Consider the following 17,133-nt stretch of genomic DNA (forward strand, 5'->3'; position numbering starts at 1 on the left):
TCTGCTTTTTCATATGTATGTTGTCACTTTGGGTATACTAATATACAGAACAGCTGATTCATACATGTGAAAAAGCAGATAGTCTGATGGCGGCCTAAGTGATTCTAGTAGTTTTCAACGTTTCAAAATATACATTTCAAAAGAATTTCACTTTTTAAAATTCTTTTACGGGCGGAAAATTCTGAGGGAAATATTCATGACTGCCCTGACAATAGTTTTTGTAGACAATAATTACCCATAAGCTCAAAAAATCCTAAGGCGACCAACTTAAATGGCTGCTCTTAAGGAATGACTCCCTACTTGAGTAATTATAGCTGATCACAAAACTTATTACACCGCCTTCATATAATTCAAACAAAAACAGCCATATATACATACATACGTACATACATGGATCAGTTTGTTGATGAATTCATACATAAAAATAGTCACAAATAAAATTGAAAATTTCAAAGCACTACTAGCGCGGTGCACAGAGTAGAGTGTGTATTGGATTTCAAATGAAAAATTAATAGATTCGATTTAAACAACTAACTATTCTCACAGTTGTTAACCACCAAATAAAAAAATTTTTAACATTCACACAACATACTTACTTAAATATGTTGTAAATAATCGTTTTATATACAAAACTTACTTTTAAACAATTCTATATACAAAAAACACTTAAAATTCTATAAAACCAACTTATTTCAAAGCAAGCAGTAGTGTGTGTTGGCTGCTCTGCAATCGCTGACACGCTGGGTTGGGTGGTAAGTATACAACTAATTTTGAACAAAACGACCGGCAATTTCTTTGCTTAGAATTTAAAGGAAAAAAATATCGGTATAAAACTTGAAACAAATACTTAAAAGACAGAATGTTGCTGAATGGCGATAAGATAAACGATATTTATGTGATTAATAGCAAGAAAAAAGAACGACGTTGACGTTGATGATGAAGAAGACGACGAACATGCAAAATAATTGAATTGTATTGCAAAAAATAAAATTGAAATGAGTCACAACAAACAAAAAGGTGTGTGTGATTCAAGTTGGGAGAGTATAAAATTTAATGTGAGAAGAGCAAAGAGTTTAACACAACAAAGGTTAAAGGGAATGACAAAAGTACCGGCTAGATATTTAAGATAACATACATAAATGTCAATAGCCAAAACAAAAGCTTTGTATTGCATCTGTGTCAAAGATTAAAAATAACATCTTGTATCTTATTCTTCTACATTCTCTTACAATTTGGAAATCTATTTATATTTTAGAAGTGATTTGTTATTGTCTCTCTCAAGCTTTTGTGTTTTTTTCTTTGTGAGATGACAATCTGTATTGTAATAAACAAATGTGAAATGGGTGAATAGAGGGGGTGGGGGTTATGTTGTTTTTCACAACAATGCTAACAATGCTGTCACAGGTGGCGTTTTTACACCGATTTTAACGATTTTTTTTTTAAAGGAAGAGGAATAAAGGATTTTCTTTGAAGCTATTTAGACTGGAATGGTCTTTCACAATTAAAACAGTGATGAACATATAGTCTTCAAGTAAATTGCAAAATTTTTTGTGTTACCAATGTTCTTTTAAATAAAATAAATAAAAAAATTAATAAAATTTCAAGAGAAGGCCAAGAGTCCAAAGACAAGTACTTTTTTAAATTTTTTGTTTGGAACTCCTACCCCCTATTGATCCAAAACCTTATATATGAAATTTTATGGCGAGCGGATAACGTTAACCCACCTGAGAGGTCTTTGTTTCCATAGTAAGTAATTTGTATGGGGTTAAAGGTGTAATTTCACGAAAATTCTCTAAAAGCCAATATTATGGTCCAATCGATGAAAAAACTTCACCAGTTCATTGTTGTGGCTAAAAAACAAATCTTACAAAAATGTTTGAAAATTGGAACGGATTTCAATATAGCTATATGGGCCCAAAATCGGCCAAATATGCATACTGAAGCTATATTAAAGTCCGATCCGATGTTCACAAATGTTTTTAGGATTGGTGTTTTAGGCACAACAATGAAATGGTACAGTTTCTTCATCGACTGGACCATGATTTTGGCCTTTAGAGAATTTTCGTGAAAATGCACCTTTAATCCCATGGTGCACAGTGGATGCGCCCAACAAAAAAAATCAAAAAAATCATGTCATCAATTTATGATTTGAAAGATGGCAATCGGCCAGGCAACATCAAACATTTTTCACCGGTGGCAAAATACCCCTCAGCAATGTTGGCGACATTTCCTGAGTATTTCAGCCATGTAAAACTTCTCTACAAAGTGGTGTCATAAGACACGCCGTTCGGACTCGGCGATAAACAGTAGGTCCATATCATTGAGCTAATGTGAATCGGGGTGCACTCATTGATATGAGAAAAAAAATAGTTATATTAAAAGTGCCACCACTGTGCGTTGGCACGGATTAACATTAACTGATTGCCATAAAATTTCATACAAATTTCGATCGCCCTAGTATATACGCTTGATTTTGCCATGTCCGTCTGTCTGCCTGGCTGGTGCGCTCTATACCGATTTGTTTAAAATTTCGGGTATCTTAATGTTTTGTCCAAATTTAGTTTAGGTTCGAAGATAGGCCATATCGGTCCACTACTTCCAGTACCTCCTCCACAAAAGTTTAAACATTTTCTCTATATAAATTCAAATGACGAAATGGGAAGCCAACATGAGGATAACCTTAAATTGACAATTATTGACAAAACATGTAAAAAAAGTATCAGCCTTGCCGACAGAGATATACCTATCTGAATTGAAACTTTGATCTACAGACAGATCGAATGAATTCAACTTCAAAAGTGTTGCGTAGGAGGTACTTAAAGGAATGGACCGACATGTTCCATTATGGAAGATCTTTTCGATAGATATAGCGCCCACTAGTCATCGTATAACTTTTGGACCAGTATGCCAGGAAGACCGGGATAACGATCTTAACGCGATGCGGGGGCTAGACGCCACAATCTTCCACTCAGCTTCTTAGAGTGTTGATCTGGGGATTGTGACCGACCAAAGGTTATCCATCTCCACTGTCACAAACCAAACAGTGCATATCAGTGAAATCCCTACGTCAAGAGCTGGAGTAAGACCCATTGAAACCTCCGAAGAGGTTTCGAAGGGAGAAGACTTCAGCTCTGATAAGGACACCCTTTCTTCCAATGCGGCAACGTCGCAGCCCTCAAAGAAGGCTGAGAAGAAGTCAAAAAGGAAGAAGGAGGGATCCAAATCCGCTGGGAAGGTATCAACTGATTCTGCATCTGGCCCAACTTCTAAACCCCAACAAAGGGTGATGGAGGTGAGTCGGCTGATGAAAAAGAAGATACCATCCGACACAAGTGGGAATACGAGCGGGCGGAACTGTGATGGGTCAGTGACGGCATTGACCTAGGGGGACCGATCCAAAATCACAACCAATGGTTGTGAAGAGGATGAGGTCGTCTGAGGAATCAACTCCTTCTGCGAAGAAGTCTACGTTGTCACAGCCGGTCTATCTGTCGGCATCGTTTGCTTCGATGACGAGGAAGGCTAGTGAGAGGACCAAATCATTTGATCAGTTCGAGAGTTATCGTGCTCACCAGCCACTACATATGGTGCCATAAGGGTTTGTTACACCTTGGGCTGTTTTCTCAAGAAGTATGGACTTGCCCCTAAAAAACCTTTTACAATCGTAATTGAGGCTGTGAATGCAAGTTGCTTCAACAAAAATCAAAGTGATTCGAGAGCAGGTCTTAAAGTGAACTTTTCCGAAATTTTGTGTGACATTTTTTCCGAACATTTTTGAACTTTTGTTGTGGACCGATATGGCTTATCTTCAAGCGCAAACTAAGTTTAGACAAAATATTACGAAGTCCAAATTTTGGACCGCTTCTGCAGATCCGTTCGAGTGTCATCTTGCGCTTCAACCACTACACACGGTGTCACAGGGATTTTTTGCACCTTTCAGGGTATTTTCATAGGAAGTATGGACTTGCCCGTGATGAAACTTGTACCGTCGTAATGAGGGCAGTGATTCGGAAGAAGTTTAAAGGTATTTCGTCCAAACATACTTGGAATCTAAAACCATTATTTCGATGAGGCACCTTTTGGTCGTATGAAAAGTCAGCCAAAAAAGCTGAGGGTATAGCTGAGGGTTATCATGAATGAAATTTCCCCGTGAGTTTTGTCTTTCCGCCGTTGCAACTTAAGGGAGAAAGTGAAAAAATTCACAGGGAATTGCCGTTCATGATAACCCCTTTGTTTTATTAATTTAACGATTTTTGAAGAAAACAATGTGGGGACAGCACTGCTGAAAATATACCCCCCTCACATAGAGTGGTGAACCACAAAATATAATACATGCCATGTTAAATAAAAGTAAATTTATTTCAAATCTTAAATCGAGCAAAAACGACGAAACTAAGATGTGGGGGGAAACCAAAACAAAGCAACACATGCACCACTTGCAACAATAGTTTGGGGAGAAAGTGATGATGATGATGCTACGGGTGAAAGGAAGGGGGTTTAAAAATAAAACATTTTCTACAAGAAAAAGTAATGCATTTGAAAATCTTTACGATTCTAAAATATGTGTGAGTGTGTTTGTGCGTTGTTTCTTTATAATCACCTCCCCCACGTTGAAGTTGTGGTGGTGGTGGCGGTGGTGGTTGTATCAACGATGACGATCCACCGCCACTGGCAAATGCAAATGGTTGAAACCTTGTACTATGACCAACTGCAGCCTGTGCTGCACGCAATAAATCCTCATAGAGGCGTTGTCGTTTTAGTTCTAACTCATCACGTCCCACTGGTGTTACAGGTGGTTCAATGCAACCTCTATAAAAAAACACGTATGTAATTTAGGGGGGAAAAGTATATTTATAGCATGACCATTAGGGTTATGACTTTTTGACATTTTTTCTCAAAAATGATTCCCTGTAGCAGGGATGAATGAACTTTTGCCTAATAATCACTACGCTATCGTTTATTCCATTGAAATATAAAAAAAGTTCACGCACAAATCGATTTTAAAAATATAATTTTTTGAAAAAAATGTATGAAATGAAAAAAAAAATTTTTTTTCAAAAATTATTTTTTGTTGCACGAATGAATAAATATAAGCCTACTAATAACTATATTAATGTTTATTTCATTCAAATATTGAAAAAGGTCATGCACAAACCACTTTGAAAAAATTTTAAATCTTTTGTTTTTGTTAAAAAATTATATCTTTAAATAAAAGCGTTTACGACATTTTTACGATTCTCAGAATTGAAGAAAATTAGTGAGAAATAAATGTTATGTCAGTTTAATTATCTCATGTGACTCTTAATTTATTTTCAATTGTGTATCACGGTGCTCTTGAAAGAATTTTAAATGGAAGGTGCTTACACCTTGGAAGTTTTTGCGGATTCTGAAACTACAATGTTCATAGATGAGAAAAATCAAAAAACAAAAAAAATCGCCGGAGCGCTTTTTAAATAAATCGCGATTTAAGTTGACATTTTTAGGGATTGTTTAGGTTTTCACGATTTTGCTTAGAAACCGCAAGTCCTATCAAAATGGGACTAAAGAAAATGTTGAAGCTATGCAAATTCCCTACAAGATCGACCTTTATGGTATTTTCGTAGTTCTTACCATTTTTGAGATATAGAAGTTCAAATTGGGACAATGCACAGACTGTATCGCCCCCTTATAAAGGGTGCGCCTTAACTAACTTTTGATGAAAACCGCTTACACAGGGAAAGTTTTTGTGAATTCTGAAATAGCAGTGTTCATAGATGAGAAAAATCCAAAAACAAGAAAAAATCGCTGTAGGGATTTTTTTAAAAATCGCGGTCAAAATTCACATTTTTAGGTGTTTTTTAGGTTTTCACGATTTTGCGTGGAAACCGCAAGTCCAATCGGAATGGAGCTAAAGAAAATGTTGTAGCTGTGAAAATTCTCTAGAGGATTGACGTTTACCAATTGTTCCCAGCCTGTACCATTCTTGAGATAAAGAAGCTCAGTTTACATTTTTAGGTTTTTTTGTTATGGTTTCGCGATTTTGCTTGAATACGGTAAGTCTTATCGGCATGGGACCTGAGAAAATCTTATAGCTGTGAAAATTCTCTACAAGACTGTCATAAGTAACTTATCCTAATTTGTAACATTTTTTTAGATATATAAGTTTAAGTTGGAAATTTGCAGTCACGATATTGTTTTATAAGGGGGCGATACAGAATTGAATTGAATTTGAATTGTCCTAATTTGAACTTCTATATCTCAAAAACGGTAAAACCGACGAGAATACCTTAAAGGTCAATCCTGTAGAGAATTTTCATAGCTACACCATTTTCTTTAGTCACATTATGATTGGACTTGCGGTTTCTAAGCAAAATCGTGAAAACCTAAACAACCCCTAAAAATGTCAACTTAAATCGCGATTTATTTAAAAAGCGCTCCGGCGATTTTTTTTGTTTTTTGATTTTTCTCATCTATAAACATTGTTGTTTCAAAATCCGCAAAAACTTCCGAGGTGTAAGCACCTTCCATTTAAAATGGTTTCAAGAGCACCGTGGTATCTGCTTACAGTGACTTCCAAAAATTGTCCATAATTTTGATAAATTCAAATTTTAAAATCATTTTGTGCGTGAGGTTTTTTCACCGAATCACCTTATAATTATGATTTTATGTAATCTTATGGCAAAACTCATCACGCTATGATACAGGGATATGAGGTTGTAAAAAAGTCATAACCCTAATGACCATGTTATGGTTTCTTTTTGTAATGTGAAGAGGTTTCAAAATAAACATAGAAAGTGTTTTATTATCAATTCCAATTGTGTGAAAAGTGTTTTGTTGTTGGCTATGCGGGGAGGGAGATGTTGTTATTTTTAAAAAGTAACATGAAGGTCATTCTTTCAAATTGGTGGTGGTGGGGTGTTACATTCTAGGCACCCTTGGTAATTGATACTTCAAGCGGACATAAAGTTCAATAAAGATATTGAATGCAATATACATACAAGTTAAATATAGCACGTGGATACCCCCCACAGTGGTAATTATCTCATTGGGATGATGATAACGTTTTTGGCGTTTTGACTTACATAATGTGGCTTTAGGTATATTTAAGTACAACTTACTTTTTATCAGTCCAGTGCTAATACCGAAAGCCAGCTAAGGACCGAAATTATGTGTAGTAGTGCTGCAACTCGGCAACAGAAGGCATTTTGACTTCAAGTGTAATGAAAAAAATAACAAAATTGTAACCTTTTTCTCTAAGATGATTTGAAATCAAACTCGTTCGAATTTCAAATGAAATATTTCAACTTACAAATAAAAATATTCAAATTATAGATGAAATAATTCGAATTACAAATGAAAAAATTCAAATTATAAATAAAATGGTTCGAATTTCAATTGGAATTCTCAAATAAAAATTGAAATGTTTTGAATTTCAAATGAAATAATCAAATTACAATTGAATTTCTTTGAATTGATTTCTTTGAATGGTGTAGTACAGTGAACTAGGAACTAGATTCATTTCCCGACTCTAACGGACGGACATGCATAAAGCGAATCAGAAAGTGAACCTATGTTTTTTCCTAAAAGGAACTATGGGTATATTTTGCTTCCTTACAAATTTAAATATCTCTCCTCATAGCCTCAACAATTGGAATTGAATATCTCGGGGAAGAGAGTAGTGTTTCAAACAAAACAAAAAAATAATGTGGGGGAAAACACACACACACACAAACAATCAAATAACATTACATGTCATTAATTCTTTCATCATTAAACCATTCCGGTAAACCATGGGCATAAGCTAATGTCTCCGATACACTGTCATCATTATCATCGTCGCGCTCAATATACGGTGCACACATGCTATCACGTTTCGGTGGTGGCAATGAATCGGAAAACACATCATCTTCCTCATCAGCCACAGAAGACGAGGCGGCGGCAGTATGTGCTGCTGATAATAATGGTATAGGTTCCGGTTCTATAATTTCAGCATGAACACTGATATTGACACGTTTCTTTTTGAATGAGGTGTGTGTCGAATTGTGACGTGATAGACATGATTTTGGTTGTGGTGCAGGAGCATTGGTGCTGCTACCGTTGTTGTTGTTATTGTTAATTACTGTATTTGTTGTACTGGTGGTGGTAGTAGCAGTGGTATCACTGGAGTTGGTATTGTTTGTAACCGGCATTGCAGTTTCATTTGATGAACTTTCTTCATCTGTGATAGCCCCCCCTGTGGAGGATGCTGATACAGTTACAGGATCAGAATCCTTGGCAATTTGTGTTGACTGACAGGTTTCAGCAATTTCATTAGTGCTGTTATCCTTTGTATCATTGCTTAATGTTGCCTCCTCATTATGAACAATTTCAATATCATTTGTTGTTGCTGTTGTGTTGGTGTCATTTGCCAACTGTTGCTCAAGTTCTTCAACATTATTTTCATCGTCTTTTGGATGATTTTGTGGTTCATCATTTGCAAGAACTGTAAAATGAATGCTATTGAAAGATACCTCAAATATCTTTACATATAAATATAATTAACAAAAAATAAATAAAAAAATAAAACAATTAAAAGAACTGCGATATTTTAGAATGAAAAATGATTTTAGAAGACTGCTAATAACACAGCTCAAAGCAAAAATTAATATGAAAGATAAATCATAGAAGAAAGCCCGATATATTTAAAAAATCAAGCCCCATATATTGAAAAAAATCTTATAACAAAACAAATGATAATTTTTTACAAAAAATACATAAAAATTAATTTTTTTTTTTAATTATTACGAACCATGGTTTAATAAGAAAGGTTAGCCAAAGCTTTATGTCAATTTAAATTTTTTCAATCGAGTATTCCTAAAACTTCAAAACAATGTACACAAACTGTGTATGTATGTGTGGTGTTTGAATAAAATGCCAAACAATTTTAAAAACAATCGAATTCAATGATTTTTAAAATTATTTTTGGAACATTTGTATGGAAATAATTCGTCAGGTTATCATTGAAACAAACATTTTATCATATCCACAACTTGATTATGCGGAGAAAACTTAACTCTTCATTCATTTTTCGCGATTTTTATAAAATGCTCAAAATTGGTGTTTTAACAAACCCACTTGTTGCTTAATTTTGAAGTTTTAGGAATTCAAGAAAAACAAGGGTTCTATAGATTTTTTTCATTTAAATCTACCTCTTTACTTATACCATGTTACGAACAAATATTTATACAAAAAGTAAAACAATACCATTGCCAGTGATTTCCTTTGCAGGTGATGCTGATGCTGCAGTTGCAGGTGATGATGTTGCAGTTTTTTCAACATCATTACCACCGACAGATTCATTTTCCGTCAATGATTCCTTATTAATATCCGTAATGGCTACCGTTGTTGATGTTGTGGGTGGAGGTGGTGGTGACTGCACAACACTCTCATTTTCGTTATTATTGACATTTTCAGTTTGATTTTCATTCACTTCTACTTTATCATTGTTGTCATTTTTGTTGTTTACCGTTGTCGTACTCGTTGAATTCGTTGTATTTGTTGTTGTTATCGTTGTGTCATCTTTTGTTTTACCATTTTCAATGGTTATTGTGGGTATTATAAGTTGTTTATTATCCGCTGTTGTTGATTCCACGGATGTTGTGTTCTCATTTTGTTGTTGTTGGCTTGTACTTTTATCTTCGTTTGATTTTTTCGATTTTTTAGGATTTGCGCGGCAACAGGAAAACATTTTTGGTTTTTGTAAATTTTAATTTTCTTTCTTCTTTTTTTTAGGTTTTGAGTAAAAAGTTTTTTTTTACGTTAAGGTTCTAAAAGCTACTAAAGGATCCAGAGAAAAACACACACATTATAGGTATTTGGAATATGCAAACAGTCGCCGATAATAATCGTAGGTAGTAAATTGCCGATAAAAGTGACAACCTAACACATACATTTGCAAATGTATTCTTAAACGTCATTTACACTAACGTTTTTTATCCTAAAATACCCGAAGGGGAAACCAAATAAGCGCAATGAGCGACTTACGTCTCGTTTAGAGGCACCTCACGGATCGAATTGAAATTTTTTCCATATGTAGTCCGTTGGACTCTCATGACAACGATATGAAACATTCCCGGAGGAAGTTTATATTTCCTGAGATGTAGCTCTTGACATTTCGTAAATGTCTTACCTTAACATTATTTTGTTTATGGCCACAACTCGGATCGGGTTGAAATTTTTAACCTTGGTAGTCAGTCCTTGGGACCCTGAACACAACGATATATACCTTTTCCGGGGGAAGTCCACACTTCCCGATCCGAGAGGTGCCCTTAAACTAGACTTGTTCCCAATGAGCTTCGCAGTATCGAACCCTAATTCCCTAATGTGATGAGTATAAGCAGATAGAATGGCTAGATCACCTTAAACATTGAAGCACATTGAAAAAGTAAATTGTTCCCAACACTTAAATCACTTTCGAACCCAAAGGAAATAGAATTGAAGACCTAAATCAAGTTCGGGTTTCGTCCAAAACTATGTGCTCTGACAAAATCTTCCTGATTATGTCCTAAAGTTGTAGATAGTAACCCATTGGCGATGCCAGGAAAATGATCAGCGTGGTCCTCCTACTGTGGTAAAGCAAGGATGTCAGATAAGGGGAATTGTACAAACCAGAATCATTTTGAAACTTTGAAAGTTCTATAGAAGCACCCCATTACCGGAAAGTTCTATAGAAGCACCACATTACCGGAAAGTTCTATAGAAGCACCCCATTACCGGAAAGCTCTATAGAAGCACCCCATTACCGGAAAGTTCTATAGAAGCACCCCATTACCGGAAAGTTCTATAGAAGCACCCCATTAGCGGAAAGTTCTATAGAAGCACCCCATTACCGGAAAGTTCTATAGAAGCACCCCATTACCGGAAAGTTCTATAGAAGCACCCCATTACCGGAAAGTTCTATAGAAGCACCCCATTACCGGAAAGTTCTATAGAAGCACCCCATTACCGGAAAGTTCTATAGAAGCACCCCATTACCGGAAAGTTCTATAGAAGCACCCCATTTCCAGAAAGGTCTATAGAAGCACCCCATTACCGGAAAGTTCTATAGAAAGGTCTATAGAAGCACCCTTTCTTTCTGGAAAGGTCTATAGAAGCACCCTTTCTTTCTGGAAATGTCTATAGAAGCACCCTTTCTTTCTGGAAATGTCTATAGAAGCACCCTTTCTTTCTGGAAATGTCTATAGAAGCACCCTTTCTTTCTGGAAAGGTCTATAGAAGCACCCTTTCTTTCTGGAAATGTCTATAGAAGCACCCTTTCTTTCTGGAAAGGTCTATAGAAGCACCCTTTCTTTCTGGAAAGGTCTATAGAAGCACCCTTTCTTTCTGGAAAGGTCTATAGAAGCACCCTTTCTTTCTGGAAAGGTCTATAGAAGCACCCTTTCTTTCTGGAAAGGTCTATAGAAGCACCCTTTCTTTCTGGAAAGGTCTATAGAAGCACCCTTTCTTTCTGGAAAGGTCTATAGAAGCACCCTTTCGTTCTGGAAAGGTCTATAGAAGCACCCTTTCTTTCTGGAAAGGTCTATAGAAGCACCCTTTCTTTCTGGAAAGGTCTATAGAAGCACCCTTTCTTTCTGGAAAGGTCTATAGAAGCACCCTTTCTTTCTGGAAAGGTCTATAGAAGCACCCTTTCTTTGTGGAAAGGTCTATAGAAGCACCCTTTCTTTGTGGAAAGGTCTATAGAAGCACCCTTTCTTTGTGGAAAGGTCTATAGAAGCACCCTTTCTTTGTGGAAAGGTCTATAGAAGCACCCTTTCTTTGTGAAAGGTCTATAGAAGCACCCTTTCTTTGTGGAAAGGTCTATATAAGCACCCTTTCTTTCTGGAAAGGTCTATAGAAGCACCCATTCTTTCTGGAAAGGTCTATAGAAGCACCCTTACTTTCATAAAAGGTCTATAGAAGCACCCTTTCTTTCATAAAAGGTCTATAGAAGTACCCTTTCCTTCCGAAAAGGTCTATAGAAGCACCCTTTCTTTCATAAAAGGTCTATAGAAGTACCCTTTCCTTTCGAAAAGGTCTATAGAAGCACCCTTTCTTTCCGAAAAGGTCTATAGAAGCACCCTTTCTTTCCGAAAAGGTCTATAGAAGCACCCTTTCTTTCCGAAAAGGTCTATAGAAGCAGCCTTTCTTTCTGGAAAGGTCTATAGAAGCACCCTTTCTTTCTGGAAAGGTCTATAGAAGCACCCTTTCTTTCTCGAAATGTTTATAGAAGCACCCTTTCATTCTGGAAACGTCTATAGAAGCACCCTTTCTTTCTGGAAAGGTCTATAGTAGCACCCTTTCTTTGTGGAAAGGTCTATAGAGGCACCCATTCTTTCTGAAAAGGTCTATAGAGGCACCCTTTCTTTCTGGAAAGGTCTATAGAAGCACCCTTTCTTTCTGGAAAGGTCTATAAAAGCACCCTCCCTTTCTGGAAAGGTCTATAGAAGCACCCTTCCTTTTTGGAAAGGTCTACACCTTTTTCAGATGTAATTCGAAACTTTTTAGTTGAAATTCGTAACATTTCATTTGTAATTCGAGAATTCTATTTGTAATTCGTAACATTCCATTTGTAATTCGAATTATTCCATTTGTAATTCGAATTATTCTATTTGAAATTCGAATTATTCTATTTGTAATTCGAATTATTCTATTTGAAATTCGAATCATTCCATTTGTAATTCGAATTATTCCATTTGAAATTCGAATTATTCCATTTGTAATTCGAATTATTCCATTTGTAATTCGAATTATTTCATTTGTAATTCGAATTATTTTATTTGAAATTACAAAGGAAATCATTCGAATTACAAATGGAATAATTCGAATTACAAATGGAATAATTCGAATTTCAAATGGAATAATTCGAATTACAAATGGAGTAATTCGAATTACAAATGGAATAATTCGAATTACATATGGAATAATTCAAATTTCAAATGGAATAATTCAAATTACAAATGGAATATTTCGAATTACAAATGGAATAATTCGAATTACAAATGGAATAATTCGAATTACAAATGAAATTCTCGAATTACAAATGAAATGTTACGAATTACAAATAGAATTCTCGAATTACAATTAAAATAATTCGAATTACATCTGAAAAAGGTGTATAGAAGCACCCTTTCTTTCCCGAAAAGTCTTTGGAAGCACCCTTTCTTCCGAAAAGGTCAATAAAAGCACCCCATTTCCGGAAAGGTCTTTTGCAGAGGGTTATAGAGGATTCCACAAGCAGCAAACCCCATGATAACGTAGACGACGTTACACTGTTTGAGGACATTAAAAACGCACCCTACGTAGAGTAAAAAGATAGTCCCTCAAGAAGGAGCGATATCTCCGGCATTGATTAAAAATACATCTATCCCATGTTTCGCCCATTCCCGGCGTTACGTATTCGGAGATTAAAAAGTTTGAACTCCTATTCGTTCTTACCGTCATATTCCACAAATCTACAATAGAACAATTCCAATAATCAACTACCCACCTCAAGGTACTTCGGATCACATTCTATAGTGTGTTAAATCCATCCGCATCAAGTTGCAATTTTTGCCGCGGGTCTCAGAAAGGACCTCGAAATTTCTCATAGCCCTGAAGTCACCCAAATAAATGGCATTTTTTAATTCTGATATATTTTATTATTTTCGACGAATTATCTAGGCCCAATACTTCCTAAATTTCCCGCACAAAAGTTCTTGCAGTCCCTGGGGTCCCCAGAACACTCCTATTCGTTGTTTTTTCTTTCCATTTTAATGGGCTGAGGATATTTATCTCTTATAATTCAATAAATTTGGTACCAGAGTGGTGAGCGAATAAAAGTGCAACGTGATGGGAGGGTATTCAGACCTGTCATAACGCCAACCTGAGAGATGTAGCAGGGTTCATCCTCATGACTCAATGGATCATATAAATGAAGAGACGAGGAGCCTTACCTACGTCGGCATAATATTATGGTTTCTTAAAAATACCTGTTGGGAGCTATCCTAATCATCCTACGAAGAATATGGCATCCCACCCAGACTTGTCAGGATGGATCCTTATAGTTTAGAATGAGAGGGTTAAAGGTACGAAAGCTGATAAATCAACAACACAGAATAAAACAGCATTGATACAAATACAATCGCTAATGTCATATTGTGTGAATACTGTCCTCCGAGTTAATCCCCCATCTATGGCAGCAGATGAACGTGAACTGCCACATCAAACCAGGGACTTTTGGTTCAACTGCGTTCAGGACATCGCTTCAATTGCATCAATTCAAACAATGGTGTCACTAAGAAATTACATTTTCGATGTAAACAAAACACTTGTATTCCTCTTTTTCTTCTCGTATTCTCACTCACTGAGAATTGATAACATTGTTGATCTATTTCTCGAAAAGTTCAAGTATCCTGTAAACTGATTAAAATAAACATATTCCCTCTTTAAAGCCTAGTTCGACTTGGATTGATTTCTTTCCTTCGTGCCTGAGACTTTCGAATCCATGCGTAAACCCTTTTTCATTTACTTCATTTGAAAATTATGACTACAAAGCAGGGCAATTGAAATGCCCTTTTTCTGGTATTCCTTTGTGTGGCGGGCTTTGTACTGCCACTTAACATAAATTTCAACTTCCGTCTTTCTATCTGGGAGGGTGAATGTGTCGTTGAACTTTTAACGAGTGAGTGGGTCATACCATCATACAGCGTAGCGTAACAGGATTCAACTGTGCCATTTACTCCTGAGCTACACAAAATTTCAATTTACAAAAACACAATTTGTTATGAATTGCATTTTGTTGTTGCTGCTGTATTTACTCTTTAAATGGGAAAACCGCCACAAAGAAAAAAAACCTATCAAACAGACTTAATGACGATTGCAAAAAAATACAAGGACTGAATGAATGGCTGACTGACTGTGTTTGAACGACTGGACAAACTCGTCCTTAACAGAGAGTGTGAAAAGCGGGACAACAACTTTGGTTAATACTGCTGCTGTTTTCAATAGATTATAAAATAAACATTGAAGTTACAACTCAGTAACAGTATCCTAATTCTCTTATACTGTAGAGAATTTGTGTCCGTAGGAGAGTAAATAACTCCCTAACCTCCTCCCATATGTTGGTTGACAGAATAAACACACATAATGGTTTAGAAGACGACGACGACAAAGGAAAACTAGGTCAAGCCGGGCAATGTTGTATTGCAAATCCAAAAGAAAAGTAAAACACCGGGTAGGAAAAAGGAAAGGAAAAACAAGAAAACATTGCCGAAATTCATTCTGTTATCAATTTAACGTGGATTTTCACGTGGAGCAGCAGTAGCAGAGTAAGAGACCAAACTGTGTAGCTTGCTCTAGTAGCTAGCTGGGCGCCATTAAAACGAACAACACGCCCAAATATTAACAAGGAGACTGGGCAAATGGCCTTTTTTCTTTTTCGATATTATTTTAACCTCGCCCAAAAATTCTATTCAATGAATTTAATGATTTTTTTTTGCTAGAATGATATCATTTCACATAAAATAAAGTATTAATAAATTATTAACAAAAATAAAATACATTTGATATTAAATTTGAAATTACTGGAGAAAAACGGTAAAGTAAATTTAAAGAAAAATAATTGGCACAGCAGATTTTTTTCAAAATTTTCATTAATGTGACAAAATATTATTCAGAATAGAAGTGAATTTACAGATGATAAATGCCTTCAATATTTCTAACAATACCAATAACTTGATCTGTTCCAGCATCTATATTCGACATTACCCAGCAAAATTTGACGGAAGGGGTTCTTTGCGATGACGTGATTTCATGTCATCTTTTGCATTGGTTCAAAGGAAGTCGTGGAAGATCCGATCTTTTCATTAGGATTTGAACCAATGGAAAGGAAGTCGTGAAAGATCCGATCTTTTCATCAGCATTTGTACGCATTCCATCGATCCAATAGAGATGATTTTTGTGTTTTTATTTACACACCTGTTTATTTTCATTTTGGTATGTTCCAGTACTGCAAAAATCTACTAATTTTTACTATTTTTTCCGATAACATAAAGGAAAAAATTGTTATCGTAGTAAAAATAAGTAGATTCTTGCAGTTTCTGGAACAGACCAAAGTTGTTAGAACTGTCGTCGTGATGTTGTCTTACATTTCCTGCATATCAAACAACTAAAACTTCTAAACAATTGGTATTATATGAAGTCCCAACATTGCTATTTTAAAAGTTCTCTTGTCTGTTCTAAATCTGACATAGAATGAAATCAATCAAATCTCGCTTCTTGGAATTTGAAAAAAAAAGTCCGAAACGAAAAGGAACAAGAATCTGAAAATAAAGAAGAAACTACTTTTGGAAAGAAACAATTAAAAATAAATTAATTAAGCATAAATGGTATTTTCCATAAAAAGTCTCTCCTCCCCGTTCGTTACATTTTGTTCTTAGAGATCCCTAAAGCAAGCCGGGTTGTAGATCCCTACATATTTCCGTCACTAAACAAAAGAGTATAAATTACCAAAATGTTGTTATAAAATAACAAAATTATAAAATAAAAGTAATTTACGAAATAAAAATACTTAAAGGAGTGCATTTGGAGTCCATGTTGAAATCTGAACTGGTGATGGGAAGATAATTGAAAAAACCTTTTGTAAGATGAAAGAATATCAGTTGCGGAGAACGGAGGAAGTAACCTTTGGCGTTGCAGCGGTGGTGATTACATTGCAATTTTGGATGTAAACTTTTGAAAAACTAAACTGATAAATTAATTGTAGCTATTTCATGAATTCGTTTGAATTAATAAAGAGTTTTGTTTTTCATGAAAACCATATTTCAATACAGCATTTCCATTTTCCAAACAAGACATGAAAATTTCATACCAAGGGGTTGATGAAAATGACATGCCAAAGCATTGGTGAAAATGACATGTCAAATCATTAGTGGAAATGACATGCCAAATCATTGGTGGAAATGACATGCCAAAGCATTGGTGGAAATGACATGTCAACGCATTGGTTAAAATGACATGCTTAGGATCCAGAAAAGAACGTCATGTTTTGGGGTCCACGCTCATATAAAATTCATCGATGAAGATGCTAAAAAGATGACATGCTAGATCACTTGCACCCATGATTAAATGTCATCTTTGGCATCGAACATTTTGCTGGGT

At 35.6% G+C, this 17,133-nt stretch overlaps 2 protein-coding genes across 8 annotated transcripts in view; one reads left to right on the top strand and one right to left on the bottom strand.

Annotated features, from left to right (window-relative positions):
- The window catches only part of capt (adenylyl cyclase-associated protein 1), a 59,094-nt gene that overhangs the window by 13,507 nt on the left and 28,454 nt on the right, over window positions 1–17,133 (bottom strand). For 3 of the 7 annotated variants that reach the window (XM_073971374.1, XM_073971372.1, XM_073971373.1), the window contains exons 2-4: window positions 9,223–9,795; window positions 7,729–8,461; window positions 4,601–4,809 (exon numbers count right to left, since the gene is read on the bottom strand). The exons of 1 other annotated variant lie outside the window; for it this stretch is intronic. In XM_073971374.1, the coding sequence (XP_073827475.1) occupies window positions 4,601–4,809; window positions 7,729–8,461; window positions 9,223–9,706 (1,426 nt within the window). In that variant the 5' untranslated portion in view covers window positions 9,707–9,795. Of the gene's footprint in view, window positions 1–637; window positions 952–4,600; window positions 4,810–7,728; window positions 8,462–9,222; window positions 9,796–17,133 lie in introns of those variants that run through there. 3 more of the 7 variants (XM_073971375.1, XM_073971380.1, XM_073971383.1) reach the window with 3 other exon arrangements.
- Window positions 427–17,133, top strand: part of Tango14 (transport and golgi organization 14) — a 53,437-nt gene continuing 36,730 nt past the window's right edge. Inside the window, exon 1 of the mRNA XM_073971385.1 lies at window positions 427–752. The gene's annotated coding sequence lies outside the window, so the exon portion shown is untranslated. The remainder of the gene's footprint in view (window positions 753–17,133) is intronic.

Source organism: Musca autumnalis, unplaced genomic scaffold, assembly GCF_047663935.1.
Source record: "Musca autumnalis isolate F117 unplaced genomic scaffold, ASM4766393v1 scaffold_2, whole genome shotgun sequence".
Taxonomy (NCBI): Eukaryota; Metazoa; Arthropoda; class Insecta; order Diptera; family Muscidae; genus Musca; species Musca autumnalis.